We start from the raw sequence: 22,960 nt of genomic DNA, 5'->3' as shown, positions 1-22,960 counted from the left end.
ACTTCTTATCTTAGGCTGTGCCAGCTCCCAGGCTTCCTTGACAAGACCAACACCTACTTAAACGTTTTCCTACAGCTGATTGTGGAGGAGGCAGTGCAGCACAGTGGTAAGCAGCAGGCGCCTCCCAGTTGGAGAAGCAAGGAACAAGTTCATGCGTTCTCTAAACCTACCTTATAAATATAATTAGGATTCAGATGAGATGGACTCCGTTGGCCAGAATTGCTATCTCATCAGACACCTGCTTTGTGAAACAAGCAGAACCCCTATTGTTGGACATGATAATGCACCAACCTAGAGACCTCTGTTCCCTGCTGCCTTGCAGATACGATGGCCAATGACATGTGGGCAGAACTGTTTCACTGGTTGGAAGAAAATCTCCCTAGAAGCAGCTGACCTAGTTGGGGGGCTCCTCCTTGGGCTGTTTCCCTCCTTCCCCTTCCTGTGAATATTATGCTGGAGTGACAACTACCACTTGGATCATGCGGTGACCCTGAGGACAGAAGCCCTACGCTAATTCAAGTGGGGGACGGTTAGAAGGATCCTAGGTCCTAGACGACACGGGACTACCTTGTGATCAGCTCACCTTAGTACTTTTTCATGTGTGAGAAATGTTACTTCAAAAAACTTTATTTTTTGTCTCTAGGATTGGAGGCTGAATTTAATTCCTAATTGAGACATATAATAAATGCTAGTCAAGGGCTGGGGCTGTGGCTCAGTGGTAGAGCGCTCGCCTAGCATACTTGAGCACTTGGATCCTCAGCACCACATAAAAATAAAATTTAAAAAAGATATTGTGTCCACCTATAACTAAAAAATAAATAAAAAATAAATGCTAGTCAAGATTTTTGTTCTCTCCTGGCATCTTTTCTCTATGGGACTGTCTGCTCTTGGGGTCCAGCCATCTCCAGGCTGATGTGTCTCACCAGTTAGTACTGGTTAAAATAAGAAGGAAACACGCTGCACGGTAGATTCTAGGGGTATGTTGAAGCCATAACTAATGGGGCTTTTCTTTAGTTGGGGACTATAGAAGGAATCTCCCTGCCCAATATTTGTCAGTATGCTGGCTGGTCTCTGTGACCTGAGAGAATGTGTCCTACTCAAGGACGTCTCCACCTTAACTGCATGCTATGAATCTACCACTCAGCCTTGCTCTGTTATGATGCGGAGTTGTAGAAGATGAAGTTAGAATGAAAAGCACAAAGAAAAGTTAGTGGTTAGGAAAAAGAGAAGCTTTCATCTCTAAGATTTGGTTATTATTTTTATTTAATTTTATTTTTTGATATTGGGGATTGAACCCAGGGGTGCTTAACCACTGAGTCACATCCTCAGCCCTTTGTAATATTTTATTTAGGGATAGAGTCTTGCTGAGTTGCTTAGGGCCTCACTAAGTTGCTGAGGCTGGCTTTCAATTTGCAATCCTCCTGCCCTGGTCTCCAGAGACGCTGGGACCACAGGCGTGCGCCACCACACCCGGCTGATTTTGTCATTCTTACTGAAAATATTTTTTAAAACCACATTCCTATAAACAATTACAATTTCAATCTTCCATTTAATAATGTTTTGTAAGGAAAATAAAGAGAAGAAGAAGAATATCTAGAAATGCAGGAAATTCACTTAATTTTTAGGCTAGAAAATTTTGTATGAAGCAAGTTCAATTCTATACAAATTTTTTGAATTGGTATTGTTTCGTTTACTTAAAAAGGGATATGGATCAAAACAGTGCAATTATGAATGTATCAATTCTTTTTATAATCACAGAAATTAAGTTAAAAATTTTTTCCTTTGGAAAGATGCATAATTCACCCCTTTTTTCTTAGAAAACAAATAGTCAGCAAGTATCTTACCTTCAAATAAACTTTTGTTCTGAATATTGGTATTCATCAATTACAATGAAATGAATGTAGGAGATATTCTTTCCTCCTATCTTATATAGCTTTTTCAATTAAATTTAGAAATGGTTTTTAAATTACCATTGCTGAGTGAACAATTTAACATATTAATGTGTATATGATTATTTATTTTGATTTAATCAGTCTTGATATTTGTAAAAATCAGTTCCAATTGTAACCATGGGACAATTCTTGTATGTGGTTCACAGGCTAGAATTTATACATCGCTAGGATTAAGCTAAGGAGCTAATATTACATCTGTTGATCTAACTGACCCTCTGAAGAAATAGTTTTTATTGCTTATAAGATGAAAGAGAAAAGCACAGTATTTTTAAACATTATTTTGTTAATCTTAAATGCAAGACATATGTGTATTAAATTCTTTTTTTTCTCTTTACCAGGGATTCAACCCAGCAGTGGTCACCACTGAGCAACATCCCCAGCCCAGTTTTTATTTTTTATTTAGAGACAGGATCTCACTAAGTTGCTTATAGCCTCACTAAATCGAGGAGGCTGGCTTTGAACTTGCAACCCTCCTGCCTCAGCCTCCGGAGCCGTCAAGTGTGGGCCACCATGTGTATTAAATTCTTACTGATCTACAGGATCTTTCTAAACTTGTTGAATACTTATAAATCCTGTTCTTCTGACACCTTTCATTATTAAACATGTTCCTGCTACTATTTATAATTTTAGGGGTTTCATCTAAGTCAGAGTAATACAGTGATTACTCTTACCTGATTTTTACACTGGAAAAGATGTTGCTTACTGTTCATAATAGAAGCATATCATTCATTCATTAAGTCTTTCAACACAGACAAAAGAAATTACCTCTGTGAAGAATAGCTTCTTGCGAAAGTCACTTATTGATAAGACCAAAAGACAATGATGATGATGCCATGTGAATTGAGAAATACAGTTATCTGAGCCCTCTGCACCAACTGAAGTCCATCCATAAATAAACAAAAAGCCTTTGATCATCTTAAACAGGTCAACACTGTACAACACGGACATTAAAATCATGTTATCTTAAGCACTTTGGTTTAGGAATTTACCTTCTTAAAATATCACTTCAAAAAGAGCTCAAAGCATGTTTGGAGTTCATAAAAAGCCTAATTATGTGAATTGCTATCTCAGGAGCACGACATGCTATTTAGAAAAGAAAATAAGACAAAAAAAAAAAAAAAAGCAAAACGAAATACCAGATACCTACAAACAACAGTCCCCAAGAGGGCTAGAAGGAAAACCTAATTTTGATAGCAGACAAGATGGTATCAAGGCAATGCCAAAATGCAGATCAAAATGCAAAAACAAAAAACGAGGCAGGCAATTGGTGGTTTCGGTTATGCAGATATGAATAACCAATTAGATGGTCCTCACTAATACACAGGAACTCTTGTGGTCATTGTAGGTCACAGAAACGTGGCCATAAGAGAAGCTGCTTTGGACTATGTGTTGTAGCTGTTAAAAGGAAACCCCAGAATTCATGGTGAGTGACTTCTGATTATGAAAAAGTCAAGTATTAACTGAATTCAGTATAAATTTTTTATTTGTTCTTTTTAATTCTACATGACAGTAGGATAGATTTTGACATATCATACACACATGGAGCATATTTGTAAAATATGCTTCATTTTTGTGGTTGTACACGATGTGGAATTCACTGGTCATGTATCCTATACTAACTTAGGAATGTTACGTCCAGTTCACTCCACCGTCTTTGCCATTCCCATCCCCCTGAATTCAGTACAAAATTTTGATGTTTTCCCCACAATGAGAATTTCAGGGCTGAGGGTGCGGCTCAGTTGTAGAGCATCTGCCTATTATCAAGTGCAAGGCCCTGGGTTCAATCTCCAGCACTGGAGGGAAAAATTAGAGAATTTCAGCAGTGATTTTTCCAGTGGGAAACCATGTCTTATCACTCCAGTAAATTCAGAATATGAACTAATATGCACAAAAGATGAAATTAACATCTATTCAACATAGACCTTTTTCAGAGCTGATCTAAATTGATGGTTCATACAATCAAAATAAAGGAATAAACAGACACAATTTTCTTAAAGCACCCACTTATGTTGACATAATTTCCGTTGTTAGAGCTGTGGAAGTCGGAAGAGGCCTCTGCTACCTCTGCTATATCAAGGGTGCATATGGGTACCAAAGTCCTTCCCAGGGAGAGGAATCAGAGTATTGGGACAGGAGTCATATATAGATTTTTTACATATTTATGAAAACAAGTTTCCTGAGGAGTTCAATTAGGCAATGTTGTTAGCATAGTTTGCACAAAATGACCCAAAAATGCGGTAAAACTTACATATCTTTAAAATATTTTAAAGTCAGACTTTGTTCTTATTGGCTATCCAATTAGAGCAGATTAATGACTTTTTTTTTACAAGTAATAATCTGAAATATAAAATTAAGTTTGGGGTTAAGAGCAATTCTTGGAATTGTTAAGGATACACATTGATTGAATAGTAATAAAGAGATGCAGGGTGCTAGGATTAATGGCTTGAATACTTTACCAGAAGAACCTCTTTTTAAAAAGTGCCTCACACACTGTGCAATTATAGAGGTCAGTACATTTCTCAGATATACACTCAATTACATGTTGCTGAAGTTTGTATCTTCTGGAATCTGAAGTTATTTAAAATGCCAAATTTTGAGAAGTGTTTTTATCATCTCATAAGATTTTGCTTCATCCAAGTGAGATTCCAGGATCCGTTATACTTCTCAGAACTTCTCAGTTCATTATTTGATAGGGTTCAATCAAGGTTAGAGGACTGAGTGCCTAGCAAAGATCTTAGATGCCTAAAGAGAGCAAAAAGCAAATTGAATCTCTTCTAAGAATCCAACGGTTCATGAGAAACAAACTTGAAGTAACAACGCTAAGCAGAAAATAGACAAGTTGTGTGATGATCTGGAAAACAGCAATGTTGGCATAAATATCTGAGAATCACCATGGACCATAAGTTGATTATGAATATGCAAAACAGCAACGAAAACAAAAAGTCACATAGGATGTGCTAATGAGAGGATGACAGACAAATCTATTAAGTTATAACCCACAAAGACTGTCTTTTATCAAGGCACTGCATGGTCCCAGGACACATGACTTCAAGGCTCAAACAAACCAGACACTGGTGCCTCATTGTATAGAGACCTCACTGGCTTGGAACCCAGCCTTTAAAATTATCTGCATAAGGCTGGGCGAGGTGGTGCACACCTGTATTCCCAGGTGCTCAGGAGGCTGAGGCAGGAGGATCATGAGTTCAAAGCCAGCCTCAGCAACTCAGCAAGACCCTACCTCTAAATAAAATATAAAAAAGGGCTGGGGATGTGGCTCAGTGTTTAAGCGCCCTGGGTTCCATCCCTGGTACCAAAAGTAAAAATAAAAATCTGCATAGCTCTAAAGGCAAGAAATGTGTTAAAGGAACCCTAAAAGTCAGGTGTGGAGGAGTTTCACTTTGCATTAAGGCAGCCTTTCAAACACAGACCCCAAATTCAGCAGCAAAAGTTTGGTTACCCTCAAATCTCCTTTCAGTTTACACGCTGTTAGCAAAATAAATAAAGTTTTCATTCTTGGTTTCTTTCCTGGAATAAAATATCAAATGTCCTAGGAGAGCTGAGGCCTCTCAATTTGCTAGATTGCTTTTCAAAGGTCAGAATGAGAACCACTAAGGATGAGATGGAGATGATTTTATGTGAAGAGGGAATGGCCAATGAGCCCTTCTCCATTTTCCACCATTGCTTTCAGCAACAGGTTGTCCATAAATACCACATAGAATGTCATCTCTGATGGACTGATAGTGACCTCGTGGAGAACTGTGTTGGGGACAGGAGGTTGGTCCCAGCTCGGCAGGAAAGCAGGCTGTGCACGATGAGTAACACCAGCCTCAGGTACAACTATTTCCTGTTCCTAATCTGTTTGTTTCAAATAACCTCAACGATCTCGGAGAAGAAGAAGGGTGACAGATGTCCCCACCTGCACATATTCCCTGCCCATAGATCACAGATAAGGGAGAGAGCTTTAGGGGAATGTTCCAAGTAGAGGTGATTTTAGCTGAGAAGCAAAGTGCGGGTTTGGTTCTTTCTCTGGAGATTCTGAGAAGTTCCCAAGGGTCATTTGGATGTGGCCAAGTCAAGTCTACAAGTCACCTGACAACACCTCATCAGGACCATGGACTCTCTCACTGCATCTTCTTGGCAGGTAGAAATGTGCTTTCCAACCCTTGGGACAGTGGAGACATTGAAGCGCTTGCTTGCTTTGTTTGATGTCTTTTCCATGACATAAGTGTCCTTGAGGACAGTTCCTGTTGAATGCCATTGACCTATCAGAGGACTTGAATAATGACAGGACACTATCCAAAGTGGTTAGGTAATAAGGTGATTCAGAAGGAAACCAGAGATAAAGCAGCTTCCTGATGAAAACCCTGAGGACAGGTGAGGAGGACCTAGCAAGGGTGGCCAGAGTGAGGGCAGCTGCAAGCCGGCTGCCAGGAGGGGTGCCCACCCACCAGAAGCCGAGGTGTCACAGGACTCCTCCAGCCTGGGAGCAGGGCTGGACAGCAGCCAGGCCTTTCTCAGCACATTTCAATCGTTCTTTCTTCCAAGTCCAGGTGTTGCCATCGTCAGAGGAGTGGGTGGTAGAAGGAACAGCAGAAGGTTCTTGCATCTACATAGATTTGAAATTCATTAAGTTCATCTTCCTCCTCGGTGGGCAGGACAGGAGGGCTTCCTCAGTGGCCACTCCTCTTGGACAACATCAGCACCTTTCAGGTTTAGGATTCATTGTCACTGTTAAAATGAAACAAAATAAAACAGAACTGTAGTATATTTTTAAGAAGCAACATGAAGGTGCAGAAGTAACTCAAGACAGCATTAACACCAGGCATGGTGGTGCACACCTGTAATCCCAGTGGCTTGGGAGGCAGAGGCAGGAGGATCATGAGTTCAAAGCCAGCCTCAGCAACTTAGCAAGGCCCTAAGCAACTAAGACCCTATTTCAAAATAAAATACAAAAAAAAAGGTTGGGGATGTGGCTCAGTGGTTAAGCACCCTTGAGTTAAACCCCCAGTACCAAAACAAAACAAAAAACACTGACATTCAGGTAGCCAACATTGTCCAGCTTACAATTTCTGAAACAAAGGTCAGTTTGAATTTTGTATTTGATCCCTGAGGAGGAAATCCATGAATGCCAAGAAATAATCCCAGCTCTCGTTCTAATATCCCTCCCCAGCACTTACGAAGAGAGAACCAGATGGAGTTGGGGTTCCCCCCTTTAATTAAATCTAATCCTATTTTCTATGACTAGATGCCAAAATAGCATTTTTTTTTCTCTTTAAATTCCATGTGTTGTTTTCCCTCAAGAGTTTGTGGCCTGGCAGGTTTTCAATAGCCCGTTTTGTTCACACCCACAGAGGATCTGGAGGTGCCCATTCAGCATCATTTAGAATTCAATCATCGGGCATTTTAGGGTGTGAGTAGACATAAATTATAGAGTTGGTATTTGAACCTGACGGTGTTATTGGCTAATCTGTGCTTTTGTTTCGAACTTGACTATCTCTGACAAATATCTGGCTTCTCAGCTTTTTCCCAGCGGGTTCCCAGGGGGACTGCACCTCCACACAAGTCTCCTAGAAAGCAAACTGCAGTAGCTTCCTCCCCACTTTTTTTTTAGTTTTGTACCCCTTCACTCAAATTCTAGCATGTCTCTATTTGAAGTCAACTCTGTCTCCAAGAAAGTACTTGAGCAATAATTATCAACAGAGCTGGTGTCTCCCCAGCTCACAGGTGTGTTTGGCCTGCAATGGATGATATTGTTCCGACTCCCACTTCAGTGATCTCAGTAAAACACAGAGTGGTAGCCAGGCATGGTGACATAGCTGTGGTCTCAGGTACTCAGGAGGCTCGCTTGAGCCAAGGAGTTCAATGCCAGTCTAGGCAACATAATGAGACCCCATCACCAATTTAAAAAAAAAAAAGTTTCCAAAAAGGACTTTAAAACAACCAGATCAATTGATGAATTTGATCCTCAGCACCCTTCTCCACCCGAAAACAAATTGTTGTTTTTCTTTTTAATCTGAAGACTAACCCTTTCTTATTTTCTTTACTGTGGTTTTCAAAGTACAGTAAGTAACTCTGAACAACTCTGCAATAGGGAAAGGAGGTTTCATTTCTTGGAAACTGGGTGGTAGCAGGATAGTATTTCTAAGATGCAGGAGTGCATCACTGCAGAGCAGAAGTTCCTGAATTCTGGGGCCTTATCTTGACATTTCAGCCACTCTAAGCAGAGTTTAGTACAAAGCTGGAGAGCAACCGGTAAAGCCATCTTTTGTCCACATCTCTGATCTCTGTCCAGCTGTTACCATCAAAGTGATTTTTTAATTTAATTATTATAAAACCAGTCCATATTCATTGTTGAAAAATATAAAATACAAGAAGCAAAATAAAAATCCCAACCATGTCATGATAGCTAATACTTGGTATTTATTCTTCCAAGGAGTGATAATATATGTAACAGACATATGTATATATGTATATACATAGTCCTTTCAGATACAAAGTTAGGATCATGTTATTCATATTGTTCTGTAATCTGCTTTTCCTACTCTCATTCACATAAAAATATCTTTGCTTGCTAATCCAACACCTGGGGCTAGAAGTATATGGCTCAGTGGTAAAGTGCTTATCTAGCGTGTGCAAAGCCCTGGTCTTGACCCCCGACATCACATTCCATAGTCCTACAACATCCACCCTCACCCCAACATTTTATTGGACATTTCCTTAGTGTTAAACTTTTAGGCTATTTTCAATTTTTATTGAAACTACACTCCCAAATACACCTTTTTAATATTTATTTTTTAATTGTAGGTACAATAAAATTGTACCATACCCTTATTTTATTTTTATGTGGTGCTGAGGATCAAACTCAGTGCCTCGTTCATGCTAGGCAAGCGCTCTAACTCTGAGCCACAACTCCAGCCCCCCAAATACACTTCTAATTATTGCCTTTGCATAAATCTCTAGAAGAGGAACTGCAGGTCAAGGTATGTGCAGTATTTAAGATTTTTATGGCCTTTGTCAGATTATCTCCCTTCCCTAGAAATCGTGTAAAATTTATATTCTCCCAACACTTCTCTTTAGGGAAATGTCCTTTGCCCCCATCCTCTCCAACACTAGATATTATTATTTTCATTTCCTTAAGTCTAATACATGAAATTGGTACTATATCTTCCTTTTCATTACTTTCATTTACTATTTTATTACTAAGAACAATAAATATGTTTTCCATTAGTTGGTAATTTCAATTTCTTTTGCTCACTTGCTTATCAATAGTCTTTGCTCATATTTAAAATAGGACTATTATCTTTTTATTGGTTTGGGTATTAAGAATAATAATTTTTGTTCATATGACTGCAAAAAGTTTATATTTTGTTCTTATTTTATTTACTATGGTTTTCAAAGTACAGAAATTTTGAGTTTTTAATGCAGCTAAACCTATTCTTTCCTAAGATAGCTTTCGACTTACATGTCATTCTTTCAAACTAATCCCATCCTTTAAGTTATATAAAATTGGCCTATTTTTTTTCTGGATTTTTCCCCCTTTTTAACATTTACACTTATCTGTAATTTTAGCATAACATGTAAGGTAGAGTTCTAAGTTTTCCCCCAAGGTTAGCCATCTCTAGACTACTTATTGTATAATCCACTCACTGTGAAATATTTATGATATATTAAGTGTTTACATATACTTAAGGGGCTGTTCTGAATTTTCTATTCTATTTCATTAATAATTCTGATTTGGTTCCAGGTAGACACTGTCTTAATTATTGCCATGTTCCTGATGAACCTCCCTGACACTTCCTACTCCATCTCACGATTGCTCTTTTTTTCTTCTTTTTAGAATCATCTGGCTACTTGCGGGCAGGTATTCTTCTAGATAGGTGCACTGGGATTTTTAAGAGATGAGTTGAATTTAAAATGATAATTTTCACATGGTTGTCTTTCATTCAGGGACACAGTATGCCTCTCCATTCATTCAAATTTCTTATGTCTCTCAGTAAAAATTTAAGGGCTGGGGGTGAAGCTCAGGGGCAGAACATGTGCTTAGCATGCACAAGGCCCAGGGTTCCATCGGCAGCATAAATAAATAAGTAAATATTTAATTTTTTTAATATTACCCCATGCATTCTGTTACTGTTGTTGTTATCTCTGGGTGGTTCATAAAGTGTGTGGCTTTCGTGATAGTATTAACGTTGGAATGTGCTAATAGGTGGCTTTTTTTAGCATAATGAGAGCACAGGATCAGATGGCCATGAGATCAGTCACATCGTGCTGTGTGACTTACCCTTAGTTTTCTTGTTTCATCTCATCTGCAAAATAAAACAAGACAAAACAAAACCTAATAATACCATGCACCCCATAGTGTTGTTAGGATGAATAATGAGGGGTGGGGCGTGGCTGAGTGGTACAGCACTTGTTCAGCACAATCTAGGGCCCTGGGTTCAACCCTCGCCACGGCACACACATGCGCAGAGAATAAATGAGGAAACGCAGACCTGACACCCAGCCACATGGACTTGTGCTGGTTATTCTTATTTTTCATGTCTTACACTAGCAAATGTTTGTGGGTAAAGCATTAGCTTATCAAAGGCCTTAAGAAACCATCTTCCAAAACATACTTTAAATTTCTAAGGAGAAGCACTTCCTGTGACACTGCCGTTTACTAGGGTGCTTACTGCTGCAGCTCTGTGGACCATGACCAGAGGGACACGGCCCCAAATGGGTACAGGTTGCTTCATCATGGGACATCAGGTCACTCCCAGAGTGTAGCAACTCTCTCTGGTGGTACGATGGCCATCGTCAGGATTGCTAGTGGGCAGCAGCCTGGAATGTGGCTCAGCACCTGAGCCTAGAGACATTCTCTCTCTCTCTCTCTCTCTCTCTCTCTCTCTCTCTCTCTCTCTCTCTCTCTCTCCTTTATTTAGTTAGAGGTGTTCCCCTGCTGTCTTTGTGGTTATTTATCGTCATTTTTAACGCCAGCAGATTCTAGAGTTCCCTGTTAAAATTATCTTGGCAAACCGCCACACAATTGCAACAAATAAAATAAGCCATCCTACTTAAAACCCATGGGACTTGCCTCAGTGCTAATGCAGAGTGGTTTTAGCAACTTATCTATGACAGTGACATTAATGAGTAATTTGTGTAAGAGTGTTATATAGATATTTTAGGAACATGGAACACCTTTTTCCAAAAGCCTATACAGTAATAGGCTGACAAACTGTAATAACAAATTGAGTTGATTAGAAAGTATTGCCGTGTTATCTTTAGGAAGACATTAAACTGGCAAGCAACCAGTTAAATGAGATCCAACTCAAATACCTCGAGTCATAACTGCTCCTTTGTGGCAGTCAGGATCAGATAAGTCATCTTTGTTCTCCTGACCAGTCTATCTTGTAACAGTCCTTCTTTATGAACACAGCTAATGTACCCCATCTCCAAAGACGCCAATAAGCCTCCCCTAAACCTTTCTCCTGCTATGAGGCTAACTCCGATTTTGTAGAGTGCACAGTTCACTTTGGCACAAAGTCACATCACAATTAGATCAGGCTCCCTTTCTCATCATCACTATAATGTCCCTTCTCTTTCCCGCAAGAGGACTGGCTGGGGCAGTTAGAGATTGTGCTTCTGGCTACCCTTGGAGCCAGGCTTAGAATCAGTCCTAGACATAGAGATCATGCCCACAGCATAGACATAATCTGGGCTGCTATTCAAGCAATGCTGTGGTTTTCAAACTTTAGTACAACCTCCCTCACACCCCCGCCTCCCCCACCCCACCCCACATATTTGTACATATGCCCCGCCCCTCAACCCACAGGATAATAAACTGTTACTTTGTATCTCTCACAACACCAAGCTCAGATTTGAGGGAAACTTGTTGGCACTTAATACTTGTTGAAATATACTTTTAAATAATTTTTGAGGGACTAGGGAAGGAAAGAGGAAAGAAACTCATTAAAACAAAAAACAAAAAAAAACAAAAAACTGGAAGTGCCCTAGGAGATTTACTTGAACAGAGAGGCCAATTTTTTTTTTTTTTTGCACAAAACTGCTGTTATCTTAATTTTTTTATTTGTTCTTTTTAGATATACATGAAGGTAGAGTGTATTTTGACATATTCTACATACGTGAAATATAATTTAGGATCCCATTCTTGTGGTTGTACATGATGTGGAGTTACACTGGTCGTGTATTCATACATGAACAGAGGAATGTTACGTCTGATTCATTCTACTGTCTTTCCTATTTCCATTCTCTCTCCCTTCCCTTCATTTCCCTTTGTCCCTGAGAAATACTGAAGTTAGCTGGGCATGGTGGCGCACGCCTATAATCCCAGCTGTAATCCCAGCTGTTCCGGAGGCTGAGGAAGGAGGATCATCACAAGTTCAAAGCCAACCTCAGCAACTTACGGCCTAAGCAACATAGCAAGGCCCTGTCTCTAAATAAAATATAAAAAGGGACTGGGATGTGGCTCAGTGGTTAAATGCTCCTGGGTTCAATCCCAATACCAATAAATAAATAAATATTGAAGTGATCCATTTTTATAATGCCATTGAATTTAGAAACATGAATAACAGAATAAACAGAATTTTTATTATATAAGAACAGGAATACTGTTAGGTCCTTTCTCTGACTCAGTTCATTTCTTAGGTAACAAGGTGTAGGCCTGGGTTATAGAAAATGCTATATAAGGGGCTGGGGTTGTGGCTCAGTGGTAGAGTGCTTGCCTAGCATGTGGTTCTATCCTAGGTTCAATCCTCAGCACCACATTAAAAAATATAAATAAACAAAATAAAGGTATGTGTCCACCTACAACTAAAAAAAATTTTAAATGCTATGTAAATGTCTTACTGTTTTTGTTATTACTGTGCTTTCAAAATTATAAACCCACTTTAATGCACTCAAATCTAATTCATTCCCTAATCTTCATCAACATTGTTGCTCAAGTAAAAACCATCACTACGGTCAAGAGATAGGCAAGGAAAGAAAATGGGCTCTTGGATAATATTTGTGATTTTTTTTTTTTTTTTTTGTCTGTGGTTTTTCATCCAAATGTACAATGACAGAAAAAAAACGAAACTTTCAGAAAATTAACTAGAAATACCTCAGAGGGGAAAAAAAAAAAAGAGGCTGGCTAGGCCATAAGGTCATGATAAGGTCTACCCTTCCTGTTTGTACCACCATTTGGAAGCATTTGGGAAGGTGTTGTGAGGGTGGGGTAAGCCAATGAGGGAGTGTGTTTTCTATCACGAATTCTAGCAAGCAATCATAATATCAATGGAATAGTTGTGGTTTTTGTTATTGCTAGCAGTGCTTTCAAAAGTCAGCAATGAAATTCTCTTCAATTGTAGGGCTGACCTCTGCCATTGACCACCTCTGACCTCTATAAACACCACCGACACTAGTCCTTTGGACAATGTAAGGTACAGACCAGGGGAAAATGCTAAGGTGGTAAATGAGAATACAGAATTTCCCCCCTACCCTACAACTCCTTTATTGTGTTTTTCTTAAAAACAACAACAACAACAAAAACATGAAAACCTTAGTATAAATTTCCCATTGTATTGTGTACATATCTGGTCTTTATTAAAACTCCTGTGCTAGGGCTGGGGGTGTAGCTGAGTGACAGAGCTCTTGCCTGGTGTGCCTCAGGCCTTGGGTTCCATCCCTAGGACTGGAAGAAAAAAAAAATCCTATGTTAATTTGGGATTCCATAGCTTAATAAAAAGTTCATCCAATGACAACAAGGGCTGGCCAATGGATAATGGGGAAAGTTCTGAAAGATCTGAGATTATGAGTCTTAACAAAAAAAGAAGGGTTAAAGTCTGTACGCAGTGTGGCATAGTAGGTATTGGATGCCCATCGGAGCCATTCCTTTTCCCAGAAGCACAGGGGAGTGCAAGTGTAACAGAGGTCCTAGGTCGGGGGGGTCTTTGGAGCATCATGGAAGGCTGAACCCTATAAATGGATTCCAGAGGTCTTCATTTGTCAGGTAAATTTCCACTAAATACAATCTTTATTGACTGTTACCCACTTCCTGAAGCATTAAATTCACCTGTACACTGCTTAATGAAGAGGCAGGATGATTCAGAGAGGTAAATGCCAGCAGGGTACTTTGGGTGACTATGATGTGTCAGCGTAGGCTTATTGATTATAACAAATGCATCACGCATCACGTTGGTGGGGGAATGTTGCTAACAGGGCGTTTGCATGTGGGAGGGCAAGGGATGGATGGGAATTCTCTGTACTTTCTGCTCCATTTTGCTGTGAACCTAAAACAGCTCTAAAAATATTTAAATAAAAACAGCCAACAGGGGAGGAGAACGCTACTGCTATGGCATAAAAAGAATTTGTTTCATTTGCATAGTTCTTTAAAACTTACATAGTTGGCCAAGTGAGGTGGCACATATCTGTAATCTCAGCGGCTATGGAGGCAGAGACAGGAGGATTGCGAGTTCAAAGCCAGCTTCAGCAATTTAGTGAGGCCCTAAGCAACTCAGTGAGACCCTGTCTCTAAACAAGATGTTAAAAAGGGCTGGGGATGTTGCTCAGTAGTTAAGGCCCCTGAGTTCAACCCCCGGTACCAAAACCAAAAACAAACCACCTTACATAATTGTTTCAGTCTCTCACATGATGCTATGAAACTAGAAAAACAGGTGTCTATATTTCCATTTTTCAAGATGAGGAGGTGGACGCTCAAGAGCTAATGAAACTTGTCTTGGTGTAAAGAACAAATGAACATAAAAGTCAGGTCTTAAAAACCAGGCCTCTCATTCAAAGTCCAGTGACCACCATGCTTTTCACCGGGATCTCTGATGATCCACAAGCTTTAGAGGAAAAACTCAAATCTTATTCCTGTTTCATACTGGATAGTCAAAGTAAAGGTTTTATTGATTGTCAATGTAAGCAAGACATTGGAAGAAAGAAATGTAAGTAAAATTATGACAGAAAAGAAAGATTATCCAAACTATATGGCACTAATACCCTTTCCAGAGCTCTAGACATGGATAGACTTTGCTTTATGATATCATAGACCCCTTTCAGTAATCAGAAAGTGACTGCAGCCCAGAGCCCTGGGACTTGGCTGCTCCTCATTCTAGAAATGTTGGTACTGGTTTCACAGAGAGGGAAAGAGGGGAAGGCCTGACAGCTGTCCTGTGTAGTCCATCCCATGAAAAATAATAATTTCACATAAAGCAGTTCTCCAAACAAGTTAAGGCTTTTTGCCTTACAGGCAGAAATGAACAACGGTTCATTTCAGAGAACAAAATTCTCAGTATTCCAAAGAGCTGATTTTTAAGAAGCTTTCACCACCACAGAATTCGGTAAGGCTAAGCTGCTTCTATGTTGCCAATAATGTGAAAGAACAAGTGGCAGGTATGTAAAAACCACTGACATTTCACATCATCAGAGAGTACACATCAGTGATGCTATAATAAGATATTTACGGAGTTTGGGTGTTGATCTGAGCCCTATACCAGGCATGTGTAGTGGCTCATTTTTTAGATAAGCTAAAAATATCCCTTTGTAATGCCCTTTGTCATACTCCCTGTGGCATTATTTTTTTTCCCCTTTCTTTCATCTGTTAGTCCCTAACCTGGAATCTCATTTTTTTTTTTTAACATTTATTTTTTTAGTTCTCGGCGTACACAACATCTTTGTATGTGGTGCTGAGGATCGAACCCGGGCCGCACGCATGCCAGGCGAGCGCGCTACCGCTTGAGCCACATCCCCAGCCCCTGGAATCTCATTTAAATGAGATAGAATCTTTTTTTGAACCAGCAATGAATCTTAACACAGAAAAACCCAGAGAGCTAACCCTGACTTAAATCTACAATAAGAGGTAGACTTTGGTATCAAAGCTGAGGTTTACCAGAATAAGATTATGGTGGTGTGATGTGGAGAGAGAGAGGTGGGATAGTGAATTTTAGGTAATGTTCAGGAAAAAGAGCCAAAGGACAAACATGGGACTGCCCCATTAGACTGTCTAGTAAACAGCCTTTGCTCGCAATGCTCTGCCTTCCAGGATGGCCCAGGGACCTGTGACTGTGCTCTGGAAGCATTTACCACGACCTGCACAAGGCCGCTCATGATGATGGATGGCAAGGAGGAGGGTGGTATTTATCCAGCATGAAAGCTTTATTCTGTTTCTTCCAACAGAAATGTAGCATTCCCACTGCAGGCTCAAGTTCTCTGCCTTCTGATCATCCACAGATCATCCCTGCCAACAACCCGGTGCCCCTGGAGAGCTCAGCAAAGCTCGCTCACCAAGCCCCCAACTTGCTAAATAATGAATCCTATTTCCTTTTGAGTCCTCCCCACTTCCTGACCAGACAATCCTCTAATAAAAAACACCCAAACAGGGTCATTTCTGTCCTCATAGAGGATAATATAATTTCAACAAGATCATGGAGTGCTAATAAATTACACCCAAACCCCAATGCACTAAAATTTTCTATCAAGCAGAGCCACCTAGTGGTAGAACGGAATGTATATTTAAAATTTTCCATTTAATTTCTCTCCTGTAATAAGCCAGTCCAAGTGGATTGGATTTTTTTAATTTTTTTTAAGTGCTCCTTTTATTCATTCTTATTTACAGTTACCTGCTTTGAGAATGCCGTCTCCATCTGTTGTCCTTACCAAACAGCTATCTATGCAAGGTAAACAACCCTAGAGTTATAATCAGAAATTTTTATGACTAAAACAGAAGCCTCTCTGGAAGAAAATATCAATATTAATTTATTTCTAAAGGTAAAGAGCCATTAGGATGTTTATTTTGTATTTTTCCAAGACAAAATCCATTTCTTTTCTCCATATACATATAACTCCATGTAAATTGCCATAATAAAATTGAGAAGTGCGGCTGGGGTTGTGGCTCAGCGGTAGAGCGCTTGCCTAGCATGTGCGAAGCCCTGGGTTCGATCCTCAGCACCACATAAAAATAAATAAATAAATAAATGAAATAAAGGTGTTGTGTCCCACTACAACTAAAAAGCAAATATAAAAAAATTGATAAGTGCAGCCAAGGTGAAGAAAAAGTGCTCCTCTGTGGTTTCTAGTCCCCTTCCTGCCATAAGCATATGACCTGTGGTAGAAATTAGAAGTACCTTGGGTTGTGGTTTGATTCCTTTTCTTCTTTTAAAGTAGGTAAACATTCATAGTCGGCTAGAACAGAACAAAAGCAAACTCATTGTTAGTCATCGAAATTCTATTTTCTATCCCCAAAACTGACACACTTGAGCATCGAAATTGCCTTGATCTGTGTGGTTTACCTGTGCAAAAATGATCTCACTCTAGGGAGTTTAGAGGTTAAAAGATTAATGGTGGCGAGGCTCCTGAAATGAAAAAAGCACTAATAACGCAGATTCGAGACTTGAGCCTGCCTCTGCCCCTATTGGAAAGGGCGTAATTCATCACTGCTTGGTTTTCATTCCCCGTGGAACCTCTGTGTTGTTCTAAAAGCCAGAATCTGCATCCTTCAGGCTAGAAACTGGGATAAAATGGCTGCACTCAGGTCCTGATGAGCATGCAGAATGATTTCAGTCAGACCACTCAGCAGGGAAGAGCAGGAAGGAAGGTGAGGAATAGCCCCCTTCTTAGAATCAGCCAAGTCCTCTTCTATTACACCACCCTTATTTTTAAGAAAAAAAAATTCCCCTGGATATTCCCCTTATGTCTCAAAATAACTCTCCGCTTTCATTGGCAAATTGATGTCTTTTGGCAGTTTTCTGGTTTTAGTGAAGGTGAAAGAATTATTATTTGTATTTCACAAAGTCTCAGGTGTGAAAGGAAATACAACAAAATATTGACAGAGATTGTCATTGGTACTGGAATCCTCCTTTCCAGTTTTTTTTTTTTTTTTTTTTTTTTTTGCATTTTCCAAATTCTACTATGTATGCATACTATAAACAGGAACAATAAGATGTAACCACTTTAAGGACAAGGTCAATGACCTACATCCATCCTCAAATACTTTATGGGGCCCTTTGTCCCTCAGTATGAAAAATTGTTGGAAATTATACAAATTATTGAGTGCTTCTAATCTTTTGGAAAGCTCATTTAATTTTAATAACAAATTTCTGGATTTGAGAAAATTCCATTGTAGGGTGTTAAATCTGACAGACCCAGGGCATTTTTCTTAAAGATAAGTTAAAAATACAAATTATATGATAACATAAATTGTGGATTTCATCTGAGCAATTACACCTGAGCATTAAAATAATTTATTGATTTTTAGAGAAAAAATATTGATCATCATTTTAAGACCAATTATTGACTTAATGGGAAGTAAGGAACATAGAGTACTATTACTGCCAGATACCAATTGGAAGTTGTTATATTTTATATTACTATCTATGTAAAAAAATTAATTTTTTTTAGTTATAGTTGGGCACAATACCTTTATTTTTATTTGTTATTTTTATGTGATGCTGAGGGTCGAACCCAGCACTTCGCACGTGCTAGGCAAGCACTCTACTCTATGGCTAAGCCACAACCCCTGCCCTCTATGTAGAAATTTTTGCAGTGATGGAAGTATTCTAGATTCAGCCTAATACGTAGCCCCCTGGTTACTGATCACTCAAAATGTGATTACTAAAACTAAATTTTATTTGATCAATTTGAATAGTCATACATAACTACCATTTATTGTATTGGACAGCATAGATCTCTGTAAAGTACATTTGATAGAGTTACTCTCATATACAAATCAAAATTATAGATTTCTAAATTCTATTATCCATAAGAAAATGCCAGATGCTTTTCCCGGATAATTTGGTCTCAGATTTCCTTGCTTGGAAAAAAAGACATGGAGCCTGCGGGTGTATCTCAGTGGTAGAGAACTTGTGTAGCATGTGCAAGGCCCTGGTACCATTCTCAGCACCACAAAACAGAAAAGAAAAAAATAGATGGTTTTCTGCTTGAAAGAGGTCATTTCAACAACTTGTACGCAAATAAAAACAAGTTGCAATAATCCATGTAATAATTACACTGGATATTTAAGGATCTATCAGACCTAAGTTAATTATCTACATGCATTAGATAGACAGTAGTATTTGGGCTCTGTCACACTCCAGAATTGACTCAAGTATTTATTTAAAGTTATTGCAGCCTTCTATTACTAGAAAAGAAAGCAAAAGCTTTTGGTTTCCACCTACCATTTCTATTCATGCTGTTCATCCATTTATCCAGTTCTTCCATCTCTATTTCCATGACAGATGGTGTGTCTTCCTCAAAAATAGGGCTAGAGAGAGACAGCAAAAGGATTGTTGTGGGGTGGCAGGGAGGGTCGTGTGTTGCATCTCATTCTGAGAGTCTAGAACGACAATTCTGATGAAATTGGACTTGATTCAGTGTCTGCCACTCCAGGTTAGCCTGGGGTGACCCTGCTCAAGAGTATTGAGCTCTAACGGGAAGAAATGCGAAACAAACTCACTTCTATCCCTGATCCCAAACGGGAAGGCCCACAGGCCCAGGGAGTGGGCTAGAAAGGGAACCCGGGGGTCTGGAGGTCTGCAGGCCTCCTCAGACCACGTTTAGTATTTCAGCCTTGCTTCATTTCACTTCTCTTTCCTTGGGGTCTTGGATCAGTGTCCCAGATCAAGAGACCACGGTCAAGGGGCAACTTTTATCACCTCTCCCTTCAATTCCCAGGCTTTCCTAGAGAAATGGAGCTGTTACTTTCAGAAATCCAACTGTCCAGGCTCCCCGGGGCCAGAGCGCAGGGCTAAGGTGCAGAAACCCCAAGTGGGTGCAGATGGAGTCGCGGGAGGAAGGACTACGCCCCAACCACCGCGGAGGCGGGGAGCTGGGGAGAGGAAGTGAAGCTACCGGAGGGGTGGGGGAGTCGCCCTAGAACTCGGGTCAGAATGTCACCTCTCCCTCCCCCCTCCCCCTCCTCCTCCCCTCCTCTCCCGCCATGTCCTTGCTGGTCCCTGCGCAGCGCCAACTTTCTGCTTCTGAGGGCCTCCTTCTGCAACACCAGCTCTAGTATCTTTCCGGGTGATAAATTTGTTAATCAGAATCGATTAACCGACGTCCTTGACATACATCCAGGGTCAGAATATTGAACTACTATGCATTCGACATTGGTAGAAGTCAGAAAAAGAGTCTTTTTCTGAGCAGATGACAATGAAATACAGCAGCTCCCACCCGGTCTTCCGCAGAGACTGCTCTGGGTAACATCTGGGGACGCGGGCGCACCCCGCCTTGCGCCGCTAGGGGCCATCCCGGTCCCGGGGGGGGGGGGGGGGGGGGGGGCCGGGAAGTAGGAGAACCCTGCAAGGGCATCGGAGCCCAGGAAAAGGTCGAGGGCTCTCAAGTCCCCTCCCTAGCTGTTCTCATCCAGGAGCGAGCAGGTTGGAGGAGGTGGGGAGGACTCACACTTTCAGGTTTTCACTTCCCAGTTCATCTAAAAGGGAATAAATATAAAGGTCAAGTTAGTTTTGTCCACCAGCATCAACAGCTGAAGTCTCCTTTGCAAAGCAATCCAAAAAAATTTTAAGTAAATTACCTTTTTTTTTTTTAAATTTTCTTGGATGTTATGAACCCTTATTTTATTCATATTTAAATAAGGTGCTGAGAATGAACCCAGTGCGTGACACATGCTAGGCAAGCGCTCTACCACTGAGCCAAAACCCAACTCCAGTAAATTCCATTTTTTTTAAATTTTTTTTTTTGTAAATTCCATTTTTAAAGGAGCAATAAATAACTTCCAGGTTGAACAGTGCAGATTGCCATATTGACATGAAGCCTAATGCGTGTGAAATCTGTTTTCTTTGGGGTAAGGATGCTCTCCTGAGCTCACTTCAGATCAGAGGTATCTTGTACCTTTTTTATGTCCACATGAAGAGGAAAACAGTGGTAAAGGAAAGAAAGGTAGGGTTCAGCTCCAGAGCTTGCTCCTTGACCACCCTCAATAAAATGTCCCAGTTCAAAACTCCAGAGCTTTATCTCCCAGGGCACACATGCTGAACACTGCGCCACTGTCCTCTGTCCTGAAGCAGGATGTGGGTCACTCCATCAAAGGCTCCTCCTGAAACTGCGCTTTTACCCCAGCTCTTTCAGTGACTGGATCTAAGTTCTGAGCTTCAGTAACCTGCCCTCAGGGAGGCTGCTCCACCTCTATTTGAGAAGGACACATCTTTCAGTGTTCCCGAGGCTCAGCACCCTGCTTGCTTCCTCCATCGAGTTGGTCACAATTTCTCATCCACCCATCTGCTTGGCTCTGTTTTGCCTGTTTCTCTCACTAGCCCACAGCTCCCCCAGGACAGAGATCATGTCTGTCCTGTTCGCATCATCCCCAGCTCCTGTCCTTCTACTTACACAGTACCTGGCAAATGCCTAGTAAATATTTATTGAATCAATGAATAGTCTTAATCTTGATTGCTCATCCCTGGGGTTAAATTCATGTCCAAGCTGTTGGATGGCATTATCATGATAGACATCCAGCCCACCTGCTTTTGCTGCTGCTGATTGGGATAAAAGTCAGGGAAACAGTTTACAAAACATCTCTAATGAACATCAGATTCCAGATGAACATGTGGCAAGAACCACAGCCTGATGTCTGGGCCCAGGCTCTGTTTTGTTTGGCAGGGAGACCAGAGAAATGAAGCAACAATGTCAAATGAATGGATAGTGGATAGCGCCACCGTGTTTTTTATGAAGTGAGAACGATCAGAAAGAAAGCCACTCTGTAGAGGTCCACCCAATAGTCAGATGTTCCTGATCTTGGCAGTCAGAGGCCTGCTTTTATCTGGCCTACAGAAGTGCAGGTCCCAGTGAGGCAACCCAATCAGCAGGCACCTGGAACAGACCTCCTGGCAGCCGTGCACTGTGGTGGTTTCCTGCAGTTGGCAAGCATGAATGGCATTGCCAATCCAGGAAAGCCAGGCGCACATTTAAGTTTCATGCCATGACTGCCTGCTTTGGAGGGGCTGTTATATCCTCCTGCTCCCCAGTAGGAATCTGAAGCTTCCTGCAGGTACCTGACTCCTCAAAAAATAACTTGGAGACTGGGGAAAGGAAACTATCTGCATCTTACATGTTTTTATATATTCATCTCTAGTCTAAAATTTACAGACTTGTTCCTTAGGGATTTTACTATAAATAAAGCCCCTAGGTGATTGAGTCTCCCCACGGGGAACCCACAAAAATCACCCTATTTTGTCCCTCCTTCTCTCCTCCTCTCCCTCTTTGCCTGTCTGCTTAATACCCCTCCCCCCTAATTTCTCAGAGAGCATGTGTCTCCACAGCCCCAATGGATTTATCTTTGTAATCCGGGTTCCCTGCAGGCTTGGAGGTGAGCAAAAGCTCGCTTGCATGCAGATGATGGAAAAGTTAAAAAACCCATTACCAAAGTGCTCCAGATGCACCAAATGCGAAGCTCCTATAATCAGTATTAAAAGAGAGCAAAAAGCCTTTTGTGGCCTCGTCTTCCCTGCTCCATGGCCATTACCCCTGCCCCAGCCGCCATGGCAACAGAAAAACATCTGGGAGAGTAAAACATTAAACCAGGAGGGAGACCAATTACTTGTCCTCAGCAATCAGGCCCTGCCCGCTCCACTCCACCTGGCCTAAAGCTCTTTATTAATAGCCACCTATTCCCTTTGCAACCCAGAGGCAAATGCAGCTTTTAGCAGCCCCCTCCCTCTCCCCCCTGGATTCCATTTTCCCCTTAGAGTCCTTCCATTTCATACCCTCCTCCCGACCTTGTCCTCCTCCCTCACTTCCTGCATCACAACCACTTGGCCTGACAATACCCCACTCCTAGCTCCTCTCCTCTGTGAATGGGATGGTGGGATAATTGGGGTGAGGGCTGGGGACACAGGAGCTGCAAGAGACTCTGGCTTCCTTGTCTTATTTCCAGGCTGAGCAGTACGCAAGTCTCTTTCCTGAGAGATTTACTGAGCAGGGCCGAACATCATGTAGCCGCTGTCAGTTCAAAGTGACAGTTTCCTGCCAGCTGCATCTCTTTCAAGACATCTACTACCCCCTCCCCCTGCCCCAAACACACA

At 40.9% G+C, this 22,960-nt stretch overlaps 1 protein-coding gene across 2 annotated transcripts in view; it reads right to left on the bottom strand.

Moving 5' to 3' along the window:
• Positions 1–3,228: 3,228 nt before the first annotated feature.
• TMEM154 (transmembrane protein 154) overlaps positions 3,229–22,960 on the bottom strand; it is a 47,377-nt gene continuing 27,645 nt past the window's right edge. Inside the window, exons 4-8 of one of the 2 annotated variants that reach the window (XM_081304306.1) lie at positions 20,328–20,355; positions 19,103–19,188; positions 17,054–17,111; positions 10,234–10,258; positions 3,229–6,680 (exon numbers count right to left, since the gene is read on the bottom strand). In XM_081304306.1, coding sequence (XP_081160432.1) covers positions 10,255–10,258; positions 17,054–17,111; positions 19,103–19,188; positions 20,328–20,355 — 176 coding nt within the window. In that variant the 3' untranslated portion in view covers positions 3,229–6,680; positions 10,234–10,254. The remainder of the gene's footprint in view (positions 6,681–10,233; positions 10,259–17,053; positions 17,112–19,102; positions 19,189–20,327; positions 20,356–22,960) is intronic. The other variant, XM_081304305.1, reaches the window with a different exon arrangement.

The sequence above is a fragment of the Spermophilus citellus genome (assembly GCF_964194105.1).
Source record: "Spermophilus citellus genome assembly, chromosome: 8".
NCBI classification, from domain to species: Eukaryota; Metazoa; Chordata; class Mammalia; order Rodentia; family Sciuridae; genus Spermophilus; species Spermophilus citellus.
This window is presented reverse-complemented; position numbering and strand designations above follow the sequence as displayed.